The following is a 25,422-nucleotide window of genomic DNA, read 5'->3' as shown; positions in this document are numbered from 1 at the left end:
ATCTCTGCAAGTGCTTTGCCAGTTGAGCTCTCTCCTTAGACCCCCAAACATGTGCCTTTATTTCCTAAGCAACTGTTCTCTCCTCTCTGAATCAACTGTGCAGAGCCATTTACAGAAGCAACAAATAACAAGCATGAAATCCACAGGTGTGCCAACCATTGCCGTGAAATCTTTGCATGTTTCAATATGGTTGCTAATCACAAATCCTCTAAAGAGGCATGTGCCACTCTCTCTATTTACAGGAAACTGAGGCACAGGGCACAGAAATACCCAATCCACCATCACCCAGGCTAAACACAGTTGAAGACTTTAACACAGATAGATAAATGCAAACCTCCAAGCCCCGAGTCTCCAAGTGTGCCCTGGGCTTTGAGCCTTGCCTTTTAGGATAACTAAGACGTTAAGAGTATGTTCCCCCTACCACCACCACCACCACCACCACCACCACCACCACCCACACAAACACACACACAAACACACACACAAACACACACACACACACACACACACACACACACACAAAACCTAGATCTACCTGTCTCTTTCATACATTCGTCTGAAACTCCCTGTGTGACTTTTCTGTCAGTAGGAATTGAGTCCTTCTGCAGTATTTCATTGTTCAGCCAAATGGATATCAGCCTCCCTTGTTTGTGAGTTCTGTGTATTGGCAATATCAAACAGATCTATTAAAAACACTAGCAGGATCCTGTCCTCCACAGGGCCCTTGGGGAAGAAAAATACACATAACATTTCCGTCTTCAAAATAACAAGCAATTATACAGGACCGTGCAGTTTGTTTCCTCTTGAGCAATCCACCCTGGAAAGAGTTCAGACATCCGAGGCCTCTAGAATTTCACTTTCAGCAAGAAGACTATCCCCTTACACACCAGTCAGCAGCCGAGAAGCCCGCTCGATCTGTAACAAGTTCTCGGGGAATTAGCTTAAGTATTATGTAGTTATGTGTTTCTAGTTCCAAAGAAGTGAGAAAGCCCGAGGAGGGGAGGCAGAATAACATGTGCACTGAAATATGCCTAGGCACTGTGACCTTCAGATTATCGCCGAGCAGACAGTGTAATGGGCACAAATGTATCCACTAAGGAGCCCTCAGAGAGGCAGACTAAGAAGAAAGCCTTCCCAGTTGGAGGTACTAAATATGTAAATATACACCAGGCAGCCAGCATGCCTGGTGTGATTCTAGGGTCAACAGAGTGTCACCCTGGTTCCTTAAAACATATCCATTACCCAAGCTGCACAGTGGATGCCAATGCACTTATGGAAATGAATTCGTTCTTTCAAGTTAAACAGTTATGCTCCCCAGAAAGTACTATTAAACCATAAATGCTCCTGAAAGCAATCACATATTATGCCATAAACATGTAAGCAAGGATTATCAGATAATTCCACCAGAATAGGAGGACTCTAGGGGCTCAAAGGCCTAAGAAGCCAATGTCCCCAGAAACAGAAGAAATATGCTTCCAACAGATGCAGTAGTGAGCTACTGAAAAAGAAAATAAAAATGCCTGTTTAATATTCTCAACTAGTCTCAACTATGAAAGAAATAGCAGCTTATACATGGAATGAGTATTTTCTAGAGGGAAACATACTGTGTGGCACCCAAACCCACCTCATTTAGGGGAAATGTATGGCCTACAACACGTGCCCTGCGTGAAGGCATACAGAGCAAACACGATTCACTCACTGCCTGTAGGAACATTTGGGCTAGCAAGGCATACATGCAAATAGGAAAGTGGAACACAGGTTAGTAACACTGTCATCGGGATACCAGCAACATCCTATGGAACTGTCTTCCCAGCAGCAGCTGTCAGAGCAATATCCTAGAGGAAGCAAGTATTGGATGGCACAGCAGTGGGCCCACTGGTGTGGGTATGGGCAGTCCCGGGACATGCCAGGCACGTCCCAAACGTTTATCTAGTATGGCTGTAACAGTGACTGGAAATGACTGGAACCAAGAGAAGAAAAGGATGAAGGAATGCCTAATGACGGATCCTGAGGGACCTTGTGGAGTGTCTGGGGAACACCTCTGAAAATGCTAAGTCCAAAGACAATTATCTATATATTATTAGAGCTTAATAAAATATCCGTGGGGGTATTTCCAGGATGGGGATTGTTTCTGGTGCTCAGAGTTCACTAATTTTGAGATAATTTTGTCTGATCCTTTCATTTTGGTGGGAGCATCTATATTCTACCCTATTTATTATTTTAAAATGCACCCCTCTGCTGTTTCCATAGCAACAAACTGATTATCGGCACTCTGTAAGCATCTGGTGACAGGGAATGGGAGATGAGTGAAGCCAATTAAGGACTTGCTGTAGAGGCATGAGTTTGTGAGTTCAGAGCCCCAGCACCCGTGTAAGAGCTGGGTGTGGCTCCAGTAGTGTGCGAATAGAGGCAGGCGAGTTCACTGGCCATGCAATGACCAAATGGATGTGCTCGGAGTTCAGTGAGACCCTAATCCTGAGACTGACTGCCGTCTGTGGTCCATGTGCACGCACACCTGTGTGCACACAAACGCGTTCCTATCACACACACACAAGAACAACAAGTGATGCCATATATGGCGGTGTGCATACCTGCGATCCCAGCCCTCAGTAGGCTGAGGCAGGAGGATTGCTGTAGTTTGAGGCCAGCCTGAGACTCATAGTGAGTTCACGTTCAGCTTGAAGTACATAGAGTTTAACCCTGTCTCAAAAAGAAACAAACAAAAAAAAACTAAATCAACTAAATAAAAGAGACACTGAGAATATATTATCTTTTCCTTTGTCTCAAATTGCTTTGTCTTTTCTTCTAAACGAACCCCCTTTTCTTTTTCCTTAATTTTGCCAATCCACATTTAACCTCTATTTTGTGGCAAACTGTCTTTTTCTTCGTCTTCATCTTCATCTTCGTCTTCGTCCTCCTCCTCCTCCTCCTCCTCCTTTCTTCTGGTTTTCAGAGACAAGGTTTCTCAGCCCTGGCTGTCCTGGAACTCACTCCGTAGACCAGACTGGCCTCGAAGTCAGAAATCCACCTGCCTCTGCCTCGCAAGTGCTGGGATTAAAGGTGTGTGCCACCACTGCCTCACTGGCAACTGTCTTTTAAAATTATAGTCCCCCTCCTGGCTACCTGGACCTTATTGCTCAGATCTGGGACACACCCAACCCTCTTGTCCTTCTTGACAAAATCCTCCATGAGCCCAGGGCTTCAGATGGGACGGCGATGAAATCATCCTAACTCAGCTCACACGTGCTGTTGAAAAGAGAAGTGCTCCTGACAGCTGCGCCTTAGCTTTACGTACCTCTAACTCTGCTTACCATTGCTCGTTGCTGTCTGGCTGTCAGGGAGCAGCCAGGGGGCCCTGGGTGATGGGTTCTAGTGACAGCCCCTTCCTCTAGCAGCTGCTTAGTGAAAGGAGTGGCCACACTCATCCTATCTCCGATTTGTTCCTGGCAATGCAGATACTAACTCCAGTTCCATCTCGGGGCAGATCCAGAGCATCCCAGACCACACTGCATTTGGTTTCCTGCCTTTTCTAAGCCTCCCATCTCCCTGGCAAACTCCACTCAAGACACTTAAAAAAAGCAAGCAACAAAGCTTAGGCCCAGGAGGTTACTGCAAGCACCCCACGTACCTGATGCTGTCATCTCAGGTAAAAGAATGAGTCTGGCTTCCAGGGAGGGGAGCAGTTCTCAGATCAGCCCCTGTACTCAGGGTTACACCAGGAATGCCCCAGAAAAATGTCCACTTATTCCTGTCCTTACATTAAGCCTGGATGCAGCAGAGACAGTATTTCCAACAGTGGACGGACAGGACAAATCACAAGTGGAACTCCTGTTCTGCGACGTGAGGGCCTCAATGATGTTCACTGTGGCATCTCCTTAGCCACCCCTGGTTTTGAGAACTCTCTGCCCTGCCTGGAACAGTCACCCACTTTAGCTCTGCCTCCCTAATTCCTCAGCCTCCGCTTAAAAGGCCCTCCTTCGAAAGCTCCTCCCTGGCCGGAGTCTCTGCTTTTTAAGCAACATAAAATTGTCTTCTTGAACTTTACAAGGTATACAATCTATTTTTAGTATCTGGTTTCCAAAACTAAGCATGTACCTCACTACTTTTGATTTAACTGCAATATTTTTTATTTTATTCTTTTGAATTAATTTCATTTTATATGCATGGATGCTTGCTTGCATGTGAATCTGTCTACTGTGTGTGGGTGTGGGTCTGGTCTGGAACACACAGAGGCCAGAAGAGGGTGTCGGGTCCCTAGGGGTAGAGTCACAACGTGTGGTTAGCTGCCATGTGGGTGCTGGGACTTGAACTCGGGTCTCTGCAAGAGCAGTTGATATTTAATAACCTGCTTAAAATGTAAAACAAAACAAACAATAAGTTAAAAGAAAATATACCAAGGTGAGGTAGCACATGCCTCCAAACACCATACTACGCTGCACTGCATTCATTCATTCATTCATTCATTCATTCGTTTGTTGGATAGGTGAGTGAGAGTCTGCATCATGTATGTGAACCACACATGTGCAGTGCCCATGGAGGGCAGCGGGAGGGGGCATCAGGACCCTGGAACTGGAGCTTACAGAGGGTTGCCCATCATCTGTGACTGGAGCCGAGCCCAGGTCCTCTGTAAGATCAGTGAGAGGCTGCTGAGCCATCTCTCAACCATATTGTTTTAAATTTTTCTTTAATAAATTAAACTAGTCTCTGTAACTTTCTATTTCATAAACCTTTTAGGATATTTTTTCTCTCTTTTATATTAACATTTACTCTAAAACACACTGTATAGCTTGATAAAGTGGTTCTTTGCAGCCATGGGCCATAAGGTTTACCTATGTTTTGTGTTTCTTGTTTGTTTGTTTGTTTGTTTGTTTGTTTGTTTTTGAATGAATATCTTCTTTACTAAAAACACTGGGGGAGGGGTGAAGTACCAATACCATTTCCTCCTCTTCGTCCTTCACATCTTGTCCCCTTAAATGTCTAGATGGACAGCCAGAGGCATGGGACTATCTGTCCCATGGGGACAGAGCCTTCATCTAGGTCCCTCCCGAAGAGCTGCCTGAGGCTGCCTTACTGTTCATACTTTTTATACACACATGAAGAGAAGGTGTGCCCTCCACAATAAACAGCAAGGTCTACTATAGATACGGATGCAGTTAATAACCATTTAATAATCAGCATCCTGCTTTGTAGCCCGTCACCTACACAGTACTATTTATTTGTTTTCGGTTTGTTGTTTGTTTGTTTGTTTGTTTGTTTGTTTTGTTTTGTTTTGACAGTCTGGCTATTTAGCCCAGGCTGGCCTCAGATTTTCGGCAATCCTCCTGCCTCAGCCTCATCGATGCTGGAATTACAGGAGAACAGCACACGCCTAGCTGTCCTGTACAGCTATCCTGTATGACTGGCAGTGTGTCAGGCTTGCTCACACCACTGTCACCATAGCATGCGCTCCAGGCTATACTGGGACTTGATGACAGAGAGGACCATTCAGCCCCATCATAACCTCCTGAGAGCATAATTGTCCATATGACACATGAAACAAAGCCCTGGATGGCCCTGCCAGGTCATACACACCTTCCTGATTCCCCCTCTGATTTTCTGAGTGTACTATTCATCCAGACTTACAGCACAGAGAGCTTATGTGAGGGGCCGCGGGTCCCCCTGCCATAGTCTATATTATCAGCGGGTATTGTCATCCTGTCCCTGTCAGGCTTTCTGCTCTCGCCAGCAGGCTCTTGTCTCTCAATCTCTAGGTATTTGCAAATCCACCCTCTCCCACCTTCACACCCCAACACAATCATTTCTTCTTGTTTAGAGTTTCATTCCCGGCCACTTCCCAACTCTTGAAAAAAAAATTGTTTTGACTTTTTGCTTCTAAGCTTCTGGGAAAACTCAACACTGGGTATCAGGACTAGTCTTACTTCTTGCTCCGTCTGGTGAGGTCAGTGATGCCACCAAGGGCACGGGGTATGGTAATGGAGAACTTATTAATGTATAACCCACACGGTACACAGAGTATGATAATGCAGAAGTTATTAATATGTAACCCACACAGCACCTTATGGGCCCACTGACATCTCAGTGCAGACAACTCCTGACTCAGGACCAGCCCTGTCCTTTATGATTTATGGACCTTGGTCAAGTCAATTACCCCCGCTGCCACAGACAGAGCCTCTCTCACCCACATGCTCATCAAAATGGACTGTGCTCTTTTCAAACTATGAGCCAATATGGAGCCTCCTTTCCTTAAGTTGTATTTCTCAGGATTTTGTCACAGAAACAAATCCACAATGCCAATCATGTGAGGACAGGCCCCTTCCCGAGAACCAGCTTTCTAGTGTAACTAGCTACATTTATGTCTACTACAAATTCATGGAAATGTTCTGTGAGTCAGACATGTGACCAGTGCTTACATAGTCTGAGTGACTTCTCAGTTCCTCTCTGCCTGAGGCACCATGCAACAAGGTGGGGAGCAACCCTCATCTGCAGCTTCTCTGCATGAGAAAGCCGCTCTTGAGTCCTCGAATATCCACTGTGGTAGAGGAGCAGAATGTGTGCTATGCAGTGACTCACAGACTCATCATTCCGAGCAGTGCTCCATTGGTATCTTCGCACTGTAAGGCAAAACAGGAGAACCCAGAGCAAACCACCTACAACCAAACCATCATACTAACAGCAAGCGAGCTCAGTGAGCTGTTGAAAGTCAGTCAAGATGGAAGGAGTGACACATGAGCATACGTGAACGTACATGAGCATACATGAGCATGCATGAACATACACGAGGACACATGAACATGCATCAACATATTTGAGCATACATGAACATACATGAGCACACATGAACATACATGAGCATACATGAAAAAAACACAATGTAAGGCACAGTAAGAAAATTCAACAGCGCAAAACATTAAACACAATCGTGGGAGATAGGACCAAGAGAGATCCAACCATGATGGTCAGAGGACCTTAAGAAAGAGCTGAATGATTATGAATGACAGACTTCAAGTAAGAAAACTGAGGCAGGGGATGAGAGATATGATAAAGGCCAAGAAAACACGTGATCACAAAGGACAGATAGCCTAGTAGTCGATGACCTTTACACAGTGGCCACTGTGAAACCCATGACAGCATTCAGCCTGAGCTTCAGGGTCAGCTGAGGATGGGCGGAAGGAAGCAGGGCTCTGAGCTACTGAAGAGCGTACACTCTGAGTCTTGGGTGTGGCAAGGCGGAGCAGTGGGACAGCTTTCCTACCCCAAGCCAGGGTTTCATGTTGCTCACTGCAGATTAATGTTCATGATCACTGCTCGATCCAATGCACTCTATGCTATGTGACCTCGCAAAGTACATGAAAATGTAAACTATAAACTAGAGGGGTGTTATCTGTAGAAAGCTTTGACTTTATTGTTTTTTTAGAAAGCAATGACAGAAAGTAACAGATACAAAGGATAGGACTTCAAATTATTTATATATAATCTTTAGCAAAGTTTATGTTATTCTGAATTACACCTAAATATGTGACACAATGTATTTGTGTCGTCTGTGTCCCTGTATGTCTATATGCATGTCTGTATGAGTGTGACACATTGTATCTGTGTCTGTGTATGCCTATGCACACACACACTCACACACAAGGAGGTCAAAGAACAATCTCCAATGGTCCTGGTACCCTCCACCTGTTGTATGAGGCAGGATGTCTCATTGGCTTGCCATATCAGCAGGTAGGCCAGGCTAGCTTCTGAGATCCTCCTGTCTCTGTCTCCCATCATGTCTCAGGAGCTCCGGTCAGTTTTGTATGTGGGTTGGAGAAATCCAAACTCAACTTCTCATGCTTGTTAGGAGGCAAGCAAGTTACCAATGGAGCCATCTTCTCAAGCACCCCATAATATACTTTGAATAACTCAGAAAAGGCACAGCCATGCTCTTAAACCAAAGCCTTCACAGACCACTGCTGACATGTAACAGAGAGCAAATGAAATTCACGTGCCATACTCTTTCATCACATACCACTAATTTCAGAATAACGTCAGCTTACAAATCACTCTGCCAGTTTAGAATATTGTAATTAAAAGTGCCACAAGGTAGGTCTAATCAAATTTCTAAATCTAGTTAACACATTCTGAATACAAAATTCTATATGCATGCAGCTCAAAGGCCAATCTTTAAAGTCTTGTTCAATTAAACAATTTAAACATACAGATAGAAATGAAGCAAAATGGAATGTGTAAGAAAATGAAACCCATTACTTTGAATGCTAATACAAACATACTGCACACACATACATTACACACACAGGATATGTGTAAAGCTAAACTCTAAAAAGGGGGAAGACTGGGGAGAAGAAGATCTGGAAAGATGGCTCAGCGATCAATATTACACACTGCTCCTCCAGAAAACCAAAGCTTGGTTCCCAGCACCCACAACCAACTCACAACTGCCTGTAACTCCAGTTCCAGGAGAACCTATGCCCTCTTCTGGCCTCTGCAGGCACTACAGTCATATGCACAAAACCACACACATACATACACATATGCATAGACATGAATATAAATAGTAACATTAAACCTTTCAAAAAGATTTTAAGCCTATTTAGTCATTCAACTAAATTAAAATTTTTTGTTAAAGGATCCCAGGAGCTTACAGTGGAGGCTCAGAAAGTCAAGTCCTTGTCAAAGCAAGAGGACCTACATCAGCCTTCAGATGTATGTTTAAGGGCTGAGTGTGACAGTGAGTGCCTCTGATCCCAGAACCAAGAAAACCGAGCCAGGCAGATCCCTGGAGCTCATTGGCCAGCCAGCCTAGTCAAGTCTGTGAGTTCCAGGCCAGTGAGAGAGCCTGTCTCAAAAATCCAAGATAGGAAATGACACCCTGCATGCGCGTGCGCGCGCGCGCGCGCGCGCGCGCACACACACACACACACACACAAAGACCTCACAGTTATCTGCTTTATTATAACCCTACACACTCTTTTTATTCAACTCAGCAGACATTATATAAAGTCCTTTGTCACTGTACTCTAAGGTCGCCCAGGCCCTTTACTAAACTTCACACTGACATGGCGAATGAGTAGAGAGCCAAAGTTAGCACAGGAAAACCTAAGAGGAGACATCACTACACAGTTCAGTTCAGAGCTGCTTAACTAGAAAGGAGACTAAACAGACGAGCCAGGCATCTGGAAATTTCTTCTAATACACAATTTATGTTAGCTAAATTGCAAGAAGAAAAAAAGAAGGGGAAAAAAAAGTTGTTTCCAGATGGAGCTGCCGAAAAACAGAAACTTCTGTTTAAACAACCCGAGGTACAAGGTATACAGACACACATCCTTCTCCAAGTGAGGAGAAGGCTGGGTCAAAGAACAAAATGTTTTACATTCCTTTCTCAGAGACTGCGTGGAGTTTAAAGTCCACACGACACTGACACCTTGCTTTGGAATTTGGACAAAAGTTTATAACCACGATAAAAATAAGCCAGACCATAAACATCTCCGCGAACTTCATCTCTTTCTGCTCCTAGAAGCCTTGTGCGTTGCTGGAAGGTCACGTGCGCAAAGCCTGGAGTGCCAACCTTCTTCATGGCAGGCACTTTACAGGAAAATCAACACACATGAGAATGCTGTCCAACAGCATCACCCAGGCCATGTGGGCATGACCCAATGGATAAAGGGCTTACCAAAGCAAGTGTGAAGACCTGAGCTCCACACCTAACATCCCTGTAAAATTCCAGAGGCAGCAGTGAGCATCCATAACTCCAGGGCTGAAGAGGCAGAGACATAGGAATCTCTGAAGCAGACTGGCTAGCCAGTCTAGAAGAATCCATGCATCCCAGAGTCAGTGAGATATGCTACCCCCAAAGATAAGGCTGAGAAGACACCAGATAGGAACCTCTGGTTTCCATTTGCATCCATACACACATAGGCTCACTATGTGTATATAAGACACACACATTCACATAAACACACACACAAACACACACTCACATAAACACACACACACACACACACACACATCGTGACTTAAATTGAAGAACGTACAACCCCAGTCCAGAAGAGTAAGTCAGGCAGATACTGACTTTTGCTCTCTGTTTGGACTATTGGGCCTCCTGTTTGTTCTTACACAGTACTACATAGTATCCCAGCTTTGTATTTTACTTCCGGTAACAGAGCAAAAAGCAAAAGTTTCCTTCCCAATCAGATTGTGACCATCCAATAAGGACCTCAAAAATAAATAAAAAGCATATAGAGATCTCTACACACTGATGGCCTTGCTTGTCTCTAAGCTCAAATCGATACTAAAAGACCAAAATTATAAACTTAGATATTTTAAAAATAGTTGTTCCCTTTACAACTTCCACTAATTGACTATTTAAATATTTACAAGTTCCATTAATATACACAGATTTAAAAAACAAAAACTTTAAGTACACATATCTAACTACAGTTTCAGTCCCAAGCAAAATGTTTGCAGGGAAGTTTGGCCATGTTCAGCCTGTGGGCTCAGAGCCAACAATAACCTCTGAAGGTTAAATTTGAGTAATAAGCAAATTTTCATAGTACAACTAACCCTGTACAAACAATTCAAGGCGGTTAATATTTATAGCATAATCAAGGTGTTTTGCATATACGATTCACTTTATAGCTTCAGAACTATGAAGAGTCCTCTGATCCCATCCTAGCCAAGAGATGGACAAGGAGGTTACTCTCCTAAGCACCAGGCTCTTAAGAAGAAAGACCTTTAACTCCCCAAGCAAGGAAAAAGGGAAGAAGAAGTCAGGTGGCTATGGATACTAAAGCATCTCAAGATCTTACCAGGTTTAGAAGCCACTAGGAACGCCAAAGGGGATTTTAAAAAACAAGTGAAAAAGTTCCTACTTGCCCTAAAAATACGACTGCCTTTCAAGGTCTACAAACATCTTCTGTCATAATTAACGCCTTTGAGCAAAGCCCCCATTAGCAAAGAAAATATTCACAAGCTCCTACTTACCTTCCTGCACTGCTGAGGTACAACTCGTCCAAGCAACTGTCAAGGCAAGACTGAGAGAGCATCGCTCCCTGCTCACGGATGTGTCCAGTGACCTTTGGTTCATACACCGAGAGGGTGGGACTGCTTCGGTTTCGGTGTTCCGCTATACTCATCAAAGTCTCTCCTTTGGACTCTCCCAGGCCTCAGCTAAGACTTCCTCCTCTTTTAAACAAGGAAATCACCACCACTGAGGAGGTAAAGCCCTTCCCCAAGGTGGGGAGACTACCAGAGCAGCAAATAACAATGGGAAGCATTGATGGAGAACTCGGTCTGGGTGCTAGGTTAATGCTAGCTGGGGTTACTATGGACACTTTTATGCTGAAGAGGCAGAGTCTAAGGAACGGGGTGTCAATGAGTAACCAAGGGGGAGGTGTAGCAATATGGAGGTTAGATGAGCTAAGGAAGGAGGCTTTGCACCAGAAACACGGAAAAATAAATGCAAGTGTAATAAAAATAAATGCCAGGCAGCTGGAGATTTCAATAATGGTTAAGAGTACTTCCTTCTCTTGCAGAGGACCCAGATTCAGTTCTCAGCACCCAAACCTGAGGCTCACAGCCACCTTCTAACTCCAGCTCCAGGGGACCTGAAGTCCTCTTATGGAATCCTTAGGCACGACAGTCACACGCATGAACCCATGCTCACAAACATGTCACTAAAATTTTCTTTAAAGTAAGCATGCGGCTTCTCTTATGATGAAGAAAGTCAACTGGGGCCAAGTCAGAGCCAGATTGAGTGGCCAAAGCAGTGCACGCAGAGCAAAAAGGGTCAGAGGTGGCTGTGTGGAGCCACCGGGGGGCCACTTAAGGACTCAGGTGAGAGACGACATGTAGGAACATGTAAGATTCAAATCTATATTCCAACCAGTATCACGTCTCCTGGAGCAGACTGGATCAGAAGGGAGTGCTTACTCAGGGGACTAAGATGATACAGGATGCCTGGCCTTGCTTTCCTTCCCAACAGGACACAGCCTGCTGCACTGCACATAATGGCCCTGGTGCCCCACAGGGTGGGGAGATGCCTCAGTCAATAAAGTCCTTGCTGAGCAAGCATGGGAACTTTAGTTAAGCCCCCAAAATCAGCATTTTAAAATCCAGGCAGGAGCTGGATGGACGGCTCAGTAACTAGGAGCACTGACCACTTTTATAGAGGACCCACCCAATTTTGGTTCCCAGCAACAAGATGCTTATTTTGCTTCGTAATAACCTGTAATTGCAGTTCTAGGTGACCCAGTGCCCTCTTCTAGCCTCTGAGGGCACCAGGCATGCTTGTGGTGCACAGACATGTGTGTGTGCAGGGGACCCACTCATACACTTATAAATAAACACATAAATAAAGAAACCCTTTTTTGTTTGTTTGTTTGTTTGTTTGTTTGTTTGTTTTGAAAGCCAGGTATGAGAATATATACCTGTAACTCCAGCAAGAGGCAACTGAACAGGTGCATCCTTGGGGGTCCAGGAGTCACCCTAGCCAAATCAGCTCCATCCAGACCTGTGAGAGACTCTGCCTCGGAAAATTCAGTGACTCTCAACCAAGGAGCGTCACCCTGGGTTACCTATGGCTTCATGGAGATGCACACAGATGTCCTCACACAAACACACATATGCACAGAAAATAAAAAAAATAATAATAAGTAAATACATCAATATATTTGTATGGCACATGAGATACAAAGTAGGTGCTAAGACAATCTACTGGACAAGAGCCATTTTGAGGTGCTGTATTCACAGTCAAACTGTGGTGAGAAGACAGAAGAAGAAAGTCCTTCTCTGCCTTGGTAATGTTTTACGGGTGCTTGAATCTGAGAATATTGGGAGAGAAGGCAGAGAACCTGTGGTACAAGCATTTTAAAGTGGAAACCGTATGTGTATGAGATGAAAAAAAAATACTAGTAAGTTAAAACTCCCCATGGTAAGAAATGGAGAAAATGAGTCCCAGGTCTGTCCCCAAAAGGCAAATGTGAAACAATTTCAAAGTTACACAACATAAATAAACATGCAATCATAGATAGAAAAGCCAAACAGACACATGGTCAAACTACAGTCACTAGATATATACTTAAAACTTGTAAAACTAAGTGAGACAGTGACATATCATGCTTCAGCACTGACAGAAATGCTCAGCAAACTAGTTAACATTCACCTGATTTTTAAAAAGTTTTTATTTCTTCTGTTTATTTTTATTTTATTTATTTTATTTTATTTTTATTTTACATGGACTGGTGTTTTGCCTGCATATATGTCTGTGTGGGGTGTTAGATCCCCTGGAACTAAACTAACAGGCAGCCATAAAAGGCAGCAATACCATTAGGTATTGGAGCCAGTGCTCTTAACGTGTGAGCCATCGAGCTGGCCCTCACCTGATTTTTTATTTGTTTGTTTGTTTGTTTTTAATATGAAGGTTCAACAAAAGAATAAATTACTCAGGGCATCAAGTGAGGAATGGGTTGCCATCCCGAAGTCACAACTCTGACCCATAATTGTTCCTCTCTGAAAGAACTGCAGGGATGGAAATGGAGAGGAGCCTGAGGAAAAGAAGGTCCAGCCACAGGTCCAAAGTGAGATTAAGCTCAAGGGGAGGCCCCAAGGCCTGACACTATTACTGAGGCTGTGGAGCACTCACAAAAAGGGACCTATCATGACTGCCCCCCAAAAAACCCAACAAGCAGCTAAAAGAGTCAGATGCAGATATTTGTACCCAATCAATGGACAGAAGCTGCTGACATCTGTGGCTGAATTAGGGAAAAGCTGGAAGAGGCTGAGGAGAAGGGCAACCCTAACTCCCCTCCCCCCTCCCCCCCCCCCAGATCTCCCAAACACTGGTCCACCAACCGGGCAGCACACACCAGCTGATATGAGGCCCCCAACACACACACAGCAGAGGGCTGCTGGGTCTGGACTCAGTCAGAGATGATGCACATAATCCTCAAGAGACTGGGGGCCCCAGAGAGTTTAGAGATCTGGTGGAGTGTGAGGTAGGGGATGGGGACATCCTCTTGGAGATGGGGGTAGGGGTGTGGGAGGAGGTATGGGATGTGGAACTGTTGGAGGGTGGACGGGGCAGGGGGATAAAAATCTGGAGTTTAAAATAAAAAATAAAAAAAGAAAGAAAGAAAGTACTAAAGATGGGGAAGAAGAAAAATATAAAAAATAGAAAATAGGCATGTGTAAAGAAAACTAAGAGAATAAGGCTTATTTGCAGAGTAGGATTTATTTGCATAAAGAACAGAACATTTTGCTGCACGGAGCACCCAGTTTTATCTGGCTTATGTGATACAAAATTGCCATCTCTACAGACAGAACTTTGAAAGCAGCGATCAAAGCCACCGTTGAGCAGGCTGGATGACCTGCCCCACGCCACACTTTTCCTCCCACCAGCTCCCGGCTCCGGTCCACGCTGCTCGGTCGCCTCATTCTTAGAAGCTGAGGCTCAGCCCAAGGCCAGATTTTTTTTTCCACTGTTCTTGCAAAAAGAAAAAGGAGGGGAAGCAGACGAGCCTCTAAGGTTCTCATTCAGGATAGAATTTATTCCCCCAGAAGCCGTGTGCTGCCTGCACACAGTCTGCAGCTAACAGCCTTGCTTGAAGCAGCCTCCCCCTTCCCCAGCATCATGCCCTCTTTCCCTTCCCAGGGACGGCCATCAAGACAGGTTGTCATGTGGAATATGAAGACATGGTCCCTTCAACTGAATGAAGACAATGACAGAGAGCCACCCCGGCTCTGTAGATCCACATGGGGTCAGATGTGGCCCTCACTACATGGTAGTTCAATTGCCCCCTCTGCTCTGTAGTACTTCCTTCCTTCTTTGCCACAGACTGGATCCCAAAGGCCCTCTGGATAAACATCCCACACGTTCATATCCATTTCAAAAACAGATCGCCACGAGAGTTACAAAAGCGAGTAGAGGAAAACAGAAAGCACCAGCATTGTCTCTTTGCTGAGAACGATGTTAGAATCACACAATGAACTCCAAAACGAATGCCATACTCAGGACCAGTACAACAGTGGCAAGCATCCCAGCCCAACATCTGGAAGCACCAAGGTACTTAAGATCTGATATGCAAACCCAATTCCAATCTGACACTTTCATGATACCCTCTCACGGGCCCTTCCATTTGTCAAATGCCAAACAGGAAAGGGACTGGGGGTTAAGGGGCTCAGTGGTTAGAGCGTTTGGTGCTCTTGCATAGGCCCTGAGTTCAGTTCCCAGAACCCACACCCCAAGGAGTAGCTCCCCCTCCAGTGGATCCAACACCTTCTTCTGGTCTTCGTAGGAACCGACACACAAACGCACATCCACAAAGACACAGAAATAGACACATAATAACGGTAGTTAAAGAAATGTTTCCAACTACAAATGAACAGATTCCTAATAATAATGTATGATCAATCCACTGCTGTTAACGTGACAAAATGCTGGGACACTATCTGCTCTGAGTCAGCAGGAAGTAGTTAGTGACGTGTCAGTAAAGGTGGATGAGAGGGATATAGCTATCATTTTCCTAACACTAGTAAAAACCGCAGAGGCTGGGACCATTGTAAGTTCGCCTTTGTGGGCTGAGATGGCTGATGCCATAGGCAAATCTAAGGCACGTGGGTATTACTGCCTTCCTCACCTTTCTAGAACAAAAGTGTTGAGCAGAAGTCATCCTGTGCCGTATCATGTACTTGGAATGGCACGGGCTTGGTTACTGCCGGTTCTCTTCCTTCTAGAAAGTGCTATGACTACACTCACCTTTACTAGTAACCATGCCTACTTCCTCCTCTGCAATCATATTATAGAGGCACACAGACAAGCTACAGAACTGACAGCTGAGACCCCCAGATCCCAAACGACAGGAGGCCAGTTACAACTGACAGCAAGACAACCAAGCAGAAAGAGTAGGCGATGTCACCACCTGCCCTTCTGGATGTAAGTACAGCCCCCCTTTCCATTCCTGGGATTTGGTCCTAGTTAATCACATCTCTCCCCACGTCTTCCCCACACACACTTTAAACAACTTGCCTTCTCAAAACCAAGCTACGGGGCCTGTACGGCGGCTCAGTGTAAAATGCTGGCTGCCAATGCTGACTGCCTTACTTTGACTTCCCAGAACTCACAAGGTAGGAAGAGAAAACTAACTTCTGAAAGAGGTCTCCTGGTCTCCCCTTGTAAGCCATGACACACAGGCAGGCACACACATCCACACATGTACATGCACACAAAGAATAAATTAAAATATAGTTTTAAAATGTTCAAATTCTCTTTATATATCCAAACCCCTTTTGACAGGTGTAAGAATGTAAGACACTAATAACATGAGAGAAGGTAAGAGAAGTGTCTAGGAAAAAAAGTCTCATCACAGAGTGCCAACTTTTGATGTCATACACACTCCCTAAACTCACCTAAGCAGAATGACCAATCGAATGTCATTTATCTGAAGATAGATATCCAAATGCAAACTACAATTGGAGAGACCCAATTGGACATACACTACAGACATGAAAAGAGACAAACATGTATGATAAATAAATGAGAAGAAGAGCTAATGTGTTCACATAAAAATAAAAGACAAGGGCTGGAGAGATGGCTCAGGGGTTAAGAGCACTGACTGCTCTTCCAGAGGTCATGAGTTCAATTCCCAGCAACCACATGGTGGCTCACAACCATCTGTGATGAAGTCTGATGCCCTCTTCTGGTGTGTCTGAAGACAGCTACAGTATATTCATATACATTAAATAAATAAATCTTAAAAGAAGAAGAAGAAGAAGAAGAAGAAGAAGAAGAAGAAGAAGAAGAAGAAGAAGAAGAAGAAGAAGAAGAAGAAGAAGAAGAAGAAGAGACAAGTCACAATGGTTCTGGAGCTAGGGTTCGGTCCCAGAACCTGAATTAAGGGCTATCGGTATGTTTATACATATTAATTCACACTCCACCAGCAAGCCCTACACATTATTTATGAGTGGAATCATAACTGAATCTTTGTCTATAGAAGCATGAGACTGAGGAGTCACAGAAACATTGAAGAAGCTGAATTGCAGAGTTAGTTATACAAGAGTCCGTAAGTAAATACAGCAGTGACTTCACTTTCCACTGGCCAGGTTTAAGATATACCAGGAAATACAGGGTAAAGTTACTTAAGAATTTAGAACCTTCAGCCTTCAGCCTTGGAACCACAGTACAACTCCAACATGATAAGATCTCGGTCATGATTTGAATATGCTTGGCCCAGGAGGTGGCACTATTTGGAGGTGTGGCCCTTTGGAGTAGTTGTGTCACTGTGGATGTGGGCTTTAAGACCCTCATCCTAGCTGCCTGGATTCTGCTAGCAGCCTTCAGATGAACTCTCAGATCCTCCTGTATCATGCCTGCCTGGTTGCTGCCATGCTCCTGCCTCAATGATATTGGGATGAATCTCTGAGCCTCTGAACCTGTAAGCCAGCCCCAATTAAATGTTGTCCTTATAAGAGTTGCCTTGGTCATGATGTCTGTTCACAGCAGTAAAACCCTAACTAAGACAATCCCATTGGGAAATTTTAACCAGAAACCCAGCAACTCTTGCAAGTGGGGAAAATAGAGGAGAAAAACCTTGGCCCTCTCTGTGTTCCATGACTATGACAGGTCAGAGCGGAGAGGCCTTAGCATCAAGCAGGGTAGCATTCACATCCGCCATCTGCAACCTTGCAGGTGCCCTCTCTAGCCCCGCCCCTGAAACAGGAGACTGGTTGGTAAAACTCTAACACTCTAGGAAATTTTCCCAAGTCAAATTTAAGAAGAAAATCTACTCCGTTAGATTTTGCGATAAAACGCAAAAATTAGTGATTTTACTCTTTTCAATAAAAAAAAAAATGTAATTTCCAAGGGAGAAAAATGAAATAACCAAATAATCAGAGAATCCATTGCTGACAGAGGAAAGGCATAAGGATGGCATGTATAAATTCACCTCTCAAAGGGTCCAATAACCCTTCCACAGACTCTCCCACTTCCTCTGAGAATTTCCATTTAAACAGACTGATAAAACAGGCCACAGAGAAAGGATTTCAGAGAGGAGGGAAATGAAAGCTTTGGGGACACAGCCTCATGCTTTCTCTGCCTATTAACTTCTCCTTTAAACACTCCTCAGTTCGCCGGACACAGAGGACAATCGTGTCCCTGCAGCTGGCTAAGAGAATGGCCATCTGACAGAATACGCCATGTTAAATCACATTGAAAATGATGGCTTTTAATGTATCCTTTCAGCAAAATGATAAAGTCTGCTAAGCAATGATAGATGCTTCCACTTTCAGCTCATTAAAATCCCACGTACTCTGAGGTGCTCAAGCAGAGGCCATGGAGGGCAGGCATCTCATACAGGGTTATCAACTCTGGAGTAATTTTAACCTCAACTCTTAGCTGGGCAGAAAGGCATTACATAAGCTTCATGCCCTTTTGTCTACAATGGCATCGTATATAGCACTGAGGAAGTGGGAGAGGAAGGAAGAAGAGAGGGTCAGTTGGCGAGCACACAAAGGGCCTGTGAAGACAAAAAAAAAAAAAAAAAAAAAAGAGGCAGAATGCTCAAGCTTAATTGAACCACAGACCAACAAAATATCATTTTGCCAATACACTCTTTTTAACAAGCTAATACCATGTACATGGTCTTGAAAGGTTAAACCAGGTAGCACAGCAATAAATAGAATGAACTGGCTGCTTTCAGAGTAACAGTCTAGAACAAGCTTTGTCAATAGCTGGCTGGGACGATAGGACCCAAGGCTGTCCTTTGGAACTAAACCTGTCATTAGATCTGTACATCAAATGGTCCCTGAGGCTTGTGCATTACTAACAAGTAAAGGGTCAGAGAGGGCTTTAATCGGAGAGGCAAGGTCCTGAAAGGAGACAGGACACAGGTGGGTTGAAAAGTGGCCCAACTTTTCTGGATACCACATCACCAGATTTGCCCAGGCAGCAGAATGTAGTTACAGCCATTGGCTGGAAGTTAACATAATGAAGGCTTACCATCGATCAGCAAAATATTAAATGTTGTTTTCAAGTTTATGCTTTGAGGGAGATAAAACGGCGACTCTGCCACCCAACTGCTGACCTTGGTTAGCATGCAGACCCAGCTGCTGACCTTGGCTAACTGACAGACCCAGCTGCTGACCTTGGCTAACTTACAGACCCAACTGCTGACCTTGGTTAGCTTACAGACCCAGCTGCTGACCTTGGTTAGCTTGCAGACCCAAAACCTTATAGTGAATTTTTTTTCATGTTGGGAGAGAGAGAGAGAGAGAGAGAGAGAGAGAGAGAGAGAGAGAGAGAGAGAGAGAGAGAGAGAGAGATCATGTGTGTGCATGTTAGAGGCAGCCACATGGGTCAATGTCAGGTGTCCTTCTCCACACTTCTATGAGGTCTAAAAGGTAGAGTCTGTAACTGAAACTACATCCTATTGGTTCAGCCATTCGGCTAGTTTAACTGGCCAGGGAGCCCTAGAATTCTTCTATCTTTACTTCCAGGCATGTGTAGATTACGTGGATGCTAGGGATTCGAACTCAAGTCCTTGTGTTTATGTGGTAATTCTCCTGTAATCAGCATTCTGATAACATTACCCAATTCCTCTGTGTGCCTGATGGGGTAGGGCGAGGCGTGTAGAAAACATGTTCAATAAGCCTTCATCAGGTGATGGTTTCCTATTATCAAAAGCCATGGGCTTGTAACCTAAACCTGGCTCTCTAACTTAGTGTACTATAGGGTCACAGTATTCATTAATGTAGGCACTGAAACAGAGCTGTGAAGAACTCGGGTTCACAGGCAAAGACAGGTTCAAATCCCAAGTCTGTCACTTCTGTCAGCCACACTACCTCTCTTGGCCACTTGGTTGTAACAACTGTATCTTCTACATAGACTGAATGGAAGAACATAGTGAGAAGCAGTGCACAGTGCCCCGTTACCTGGGTAACAAAGACCATACATCTCTGTACTTCCCCTTCCTTAGCCTGGGTGGTACATAGGACCAAATGAGACAACAGCCACCATAAGTCCTCTTCACTTGAGAGTGGCAGTGGACACGGTGGTCATACTATCTTCTCACTATGCAGGAAGAGCACATTCCATGGTAAAGCATGAACAAAGCTCTGGGATCTAGGCTTAGTCCTACAAACACAGATGAGCAGTCAGTGCTCTTAGCCACTGAGCCATCCCTTCAGCCAGCCACACTGTCTTTTATTTCTCTTGAGTGTTCTAGTCTTTGCTGACTTAACATAAATGTTTTATAACTTAAAATCAAAATATTATTCGTGACTTAGTTAGTCAACCCTCAGGCTTATGAACTTTCAACAGTCAGTGTTATATTATAAAGTTTTAAACGCCACCAAAACATTTCTTTTCATTGATATTACGATTTGACAAATGTAAGATTTACAGTCTTAAAAATTAAGTACAAAAAAAAAAAAAACCCAAACTTTGTCAAAGTTGCCTGTGCCTTTAAATAATACAGGCATTAATCTCAATCAGTGATAATTCTATTTTGAAACGTGGTTGCCCGCTGTGTGTGTGGGTACTTATGAAATGGCCACTCTGTGTAGATTTTTTGAGACTCTTTTTCTTCTGTTCCGTACGTATGCATGCATGACACCCACACAGCTCTCTTGGCACACTCTGCTTTGCAAGGTGGTGTGTTTACAGGGAGCACAGTATCGAAAAGAATGCAGATTGCGTTATTTTCAAAAACCCATCAATCTTCTAAGTTCTTGTCTCTGGGGGCTTAAGAATGGCATGAAAATAAACTGCTCTCCAGTTCATCTTCAGTCACTGTCACCCGTAACAGTGAAATAAAAGTCACCATCCACAGAGGACAACCCACAACCCAGTGTTTTCTCAGGAGATGGGCTTTTTAATTTTACGTTGTTTACTTTGAGGCAAATGCTCGTCTTCATTCCAGTAGGCTAGTACTGTCCTCAGATCCATTCTAATAAATAAACATAAGGTGGCAGATCTCTTCTGCTGAATAGTTAAGCCAGCTTCTGTTCATCTATGGAGCCTATCTGAGCCACAGGGTTCAAGGATGCCAGGAGGACACTGCCCACAGTATTGACTGAGATGGCAGCCATGAGCCTGCATGGGTCTGGCTAGATCCATCCTCTGTGTACACATTATGGTTAGGCAGCTGACTATGGGCCTCCTAACCATGGGAATAGGGCTGTCTCCGACTCTTTTGCCTGCTCTTGGGGCCCATTTCCTCCTACTGGGTTGCCTCATCCAGCCTTGACATGGAAGTGTATACCTAGACTTACTGCAACTCATGTAGAATTCTGTTGCTATCCCTGGAAGGCCTGTTCTTTTCTAAAGGGAAATGGGAGCAATTGGTTTGGGGGAGAAGGATGGTGGTGGTTGGGGGGTAGTAGAAGGAGTGGAGGGAGGGAAGGGTACAGTCAGGATATAATATATGAGAGAAGAATTCACTTACAAAGTCTCAGAGGGCTCAAGAAAAGCTGTGTGTGTGTGGAGGGGGGGGACAAGGCTTGGAGTGTATACAGAACTTTCCTTTCTATTATTTGTGAGTGCATCATGCATGAGTGCATGTATCATGCATGTGTGTGCATGTGTGCATGTGTGTATGTGTTTGTGTATGTGTGTGCATGGTGTGTGCATGTGTGTGTGCACATGTGTGTGTGCATGTGTATGTGTGTATGTGTTTTGAGAGACTGCCATGCCGCCCAGCTCTTCACCAATGAGCTATATCTCAATCCCCACATTTTCATTATTCTTTATTCTTGTGTATTTAGCCTTATCAAACAGGACTGCACTGGGATCACCTTTACTCACACAGCAATTCACCACTGTGTAGCCCTAGCTTTGTTCATCAGCTTTGCAAAGATCTTATGGCAGCAGGCTTGACTCAACACTTTGCAAGGACAGGAGATGGTAAGCAAATATACAGCTCCCTTAATTAAGGTGGAGTAGTGTGTATTTATCACACAGGCATCTTAAGTGTTCGCTGAGATTTTCCTAAGAGTGGGATGTCTGCTTTAGCAAAAAGATGTGGGATCTGTTCTTTAGGCTAAACAAAAACACAGATGAAAGGAGACACATAGACCATACAAGCAGCATGTCCACAGCGGACACCATAAACAGTAACTGCAACATCAGTCTAACAAAATCATGCTTAGATGTAAGGCAGGGCTAAAGAGGTCTTCCAGTGGTAAGAGAGCTTTCTTCTCTTCCAGGAGAACCCAGTTCAGTTCAGCATCCATACCTGGCAGCTCATAATCACTCTAGCTGGCTCTTTAAACCTCCAGAGGCCTGTCTGCACATGTGACATGTGTGCGTGTGGACCCACACACATATAAAGGTAATATCTTCAAATAAGGAAAGGTGAAGAAATTTCCTCTTAGCATTGTGACAAGTGCCTGCAGTCACCGAACTTTTAAGACTAAGGCAAGAAGATGCCCAGAAATGTGAGGTCATCCGAGAGACTACCTGGTAAGACTCTGGCTCTCAAGGAGGAGGAGAGGAAGGAGAGAGAGGGGGAGGAGAAAGGGCAAGAGGAGGAGACAGCAGAAATGGCTTCAACACAGTAACTACTGAGAAGCTGGTAGTAAAACCTAAGTGAGCAGTCAAGCTGGCCCCAGGAAGCCAGCTACCTTCTCTCCTACAGTTAGGAAGGCTCTGGAGGGAGTTGGTATCTGCCTATCTCCCAAAAGAAATGAAAGGACGATAGAAGCCAGAAAGCTTGGGAATGTCTTTTGTAGGAAGTCCATGTTGAAGAACAAAGCCAAAGCAGAAAAGTTAATAAATAAAGACAACAGAAACGGGGACCACCAGTGATGGACTCACATGTAGAGGAATCTGGAATTCTCTCCTCTTCTTTGAGGAGAGCAGAGTCAGTCCCTGTGGCTGTCAGACAGAAAGCCTTATAAACAGATCCCTGGATGAGGCAATACAAACTCCACAGAGCTCAGACATGTGCCTAAGTTCCCGGAGAAAATTCTGAGTAAAGTCCCACAGTGCTGACACCAGCCAGATGGCTTACAAGAATGGTCTAGAAGCCAGGTGTGGTGGTACATGCCTATAATACCATTACACGGGAGGCAGAGGTAGGAAAATCAAGAGTCCGTGGCCACCTTTGGCTACATAGTAAGTTTGAGGCCAAGCTGTGCTATGTGAGAATCTGTCTCAAAAAACAAAACAAATCAGAAACAAAGAGTATTAAAAAAGAGAAGGTTTTTTGGCAAAAGCTAGATTTTCCCCAGATCTCAGCAAATGTTGAAAATACACAAATCCATACAACATAATGTTTTCTTGACACACACATCACAGACATAGAAAGTTATCCTCATAGCAGAATGGAAACAAGAAGCAGATTTTCAAGGGACAATATCACTTCTCAGCCTTCTGACTGTGACCAAGTGCGATGTGATGGCGGTTTCTACCCTTTTGTAAATCTAGCTGGTCACAAGCTCTCCCCTGTCACCCATGCCTCCTGAGAAACAGTCCTCTGTGCTGCCACATGGTCAGCCTAGATGCAGAAATGACTGTGCATTCCATGAATGATGCGGAAGTGAAGGTGAGAGGGTGGATACTGTGTAACACAGTGTGGAGAACTGCAACACCCCTCTGTGCACACTGAGTCACAAGCGGGAAGCGGTGTGTCACATCCACAAGTGGACTAAGATGAATGTTGTCATATGTGACAGACTTACGGGTGAGACAACAATGGCCGTAATTCAGCAAGTGAGATTTTTCCTGCGTTCAAAGTTCATGATCTCCCTCAAATCACCATCGCACCCAACAAATGCTTTTCATTTGTTCAGTTCACTCTGAGTCACCCTTCACCAACCACACCCGTACTGCTCACATTCCCCATGCTGCCGACAGCTGCTGGGATCACTTAATAGCTGACTGAAGACAGATCTAGGATTCTCCGCAGCTTAGCTTGTGTCTCGGGGGAAGACCTGGTTGGGCATCTTTTCCTTTGGGCACATGGAATGCACATCTCTCCAAACATCAGCATTTCATTTTATTTTCACCTCTCACATCCCCCGTTATTACATCATATTTTAACATTTGTTTTAAGGTTGTAGATGTGAACTTTAAAACAACTGACTCATGGTCACAGCTTACATACAGTAAAGCAAAAAATGTCAGTGTTGACTCATTAAAATAAAGGACGGGCAATTGAGTTTCCTGTCTCAAATGCTATTGTCAGCTTTGATTTACTTCTTCCATAATGGTTCACCAAAGTACAAGGCTTGTCGGCAGTAGGAATAACCATTCTCTACCAGCTCTGAGGGGCGAGGAACCATGGGACGTGGAGAAGCTTCTGCTAGCTCCCACTGAAAGAAAACAATCCGGAAATTAGGAGCTTTGATGTAGCTAATTCTACCAAATCCCCACTTTTGCCCTCTGCCTCCCTGCTCCTTTGTGATGGAAATTTAACCTGTTGTCCAATGTGTGATCAACCGGTAGTAAGAAAACACAGGTGACCTAAGCCATGAGAATCATTCCAACTACAAAACTAGACAGGCAATTCATCACCATGGTAACAAGCTCAGAAACAGACACAGAAGCCAGCTCATGGGTGCCATTTTGAAACCAGGGGGTGATTTGCGTGTGTGTGTGTGTGTGTGTGTGTGTGTGTGTGTGTGTGTGTGTTGTGTGTGGAATTCACCCAGTGTCCTGGGCCAAACTACTGACGACCCAGGAGGTGAAGCTGAAGAAGCCATAGGAGTACCCCTTTAGCAGTCTCAGGTCCTGGTGTACGGAAAGAGGGTTCTTTTCTAGAAAGACTTGGAGAATATCATCCAAACACAGAGATTCTTGGGAACGCCCTGCTGAGTGACACACTGATCCAATAAACTGGAAGGGTCTGAAGGTCTGCATGACACCTCACACTGGGAGGAGCACTCAGAGAAGAACACAGAACTTCTTACAAAGTGTAAAGCCCAAGGACACTGGTTCTGCTGTTTGCATTTCTATCTCCTGAGTTTATTCTGAATGCAAATAATGTTTTATGTCTGAGATCCCAGAAGGCCATCACGTCTGCGGCAGGAGTGATGTATGCAGAAATGCTATACGTATGGGATATTTTGATATCAGGCTTCTGAAGGAAATTTCAAGTAAATAAAAGTGGGCAGAAAATGTTCAGTTAAGAAAAACAAACAAACAACAAACAAGGGCTAGAATGGAAGAAAATGTGCACAAATCTTATTTCCTTCAGCATGTCCTCCAAAGTGGCGTACACCCCGATTTGTGAAAAATTCCCAGCTGGACTCTTCTTATTCTATCTGAGAGAGGCTTTGTTAGAGATTAATTTCAGGTATATTTACTTTGGTTGTGTACACACAGGAAGACACACAGGTAAGGCACAGACGAGGAGGTCAGATTACAACTTGCTGGCCCCTTGAGAGACTTCACACTCCTCTGTCATTTCTCAGGTATAATTTTGCTGGACACTA

General features: G+C 44.3%; 1 protein-coding gene across 8 annotated transcripts in view; it reads right to left on the bottom strand.

Annotated features, from left to right (window-relative positions):
- Eps8 (EGFR pathway substrate 8, signaling adaptor) overlaps positions 1-25,422 on the bottom strand; it is a 174,301-nt gene that overhangs the window by 87,545 nt on the left and 61,334 nt on the right. Inside the window, exon 1 of one of the 8 annotated variants that reach the window (XM_029478489.2) lies at positions 10,978-11,288. The exons of 6 other annotated variants lie outside the window; for them this stretch is intronic. In XM_029478489.2, coding sequence (XP_029334349.1) covers positions 10,978-11,129 — 152 coding nt within the window. In that variant the 5' untranslated portion in view covers positions 11,130-11,288. Of the gene's footprint in view, positions 1-10,977; positions 11,289-25,422 lie in introns of those variants that run through there. One more of the 8 variants, XM_029478485.2, reaches the window with a different exon arrangement.

Source organism: Mus caroli, unplaced genomic scaffold (genome assembly GCF_978045245.1).
Source record: "Mus caroli unplaced genomic scaffold, Mus_caroli_1 scaffold_7, whole genome shotgun sequence".
NCBI classification, from domain to species: domain Eukaryota; kingdom Metazoa; phylum Chordata; class Mammalia; order Rodentia; family Muridae; genus Mus; species Mus caroli.
Note: the sequence above shows the minus strand (reverse complement) of the source record. Positions and strands in the feature narration are given on the sequence as shown.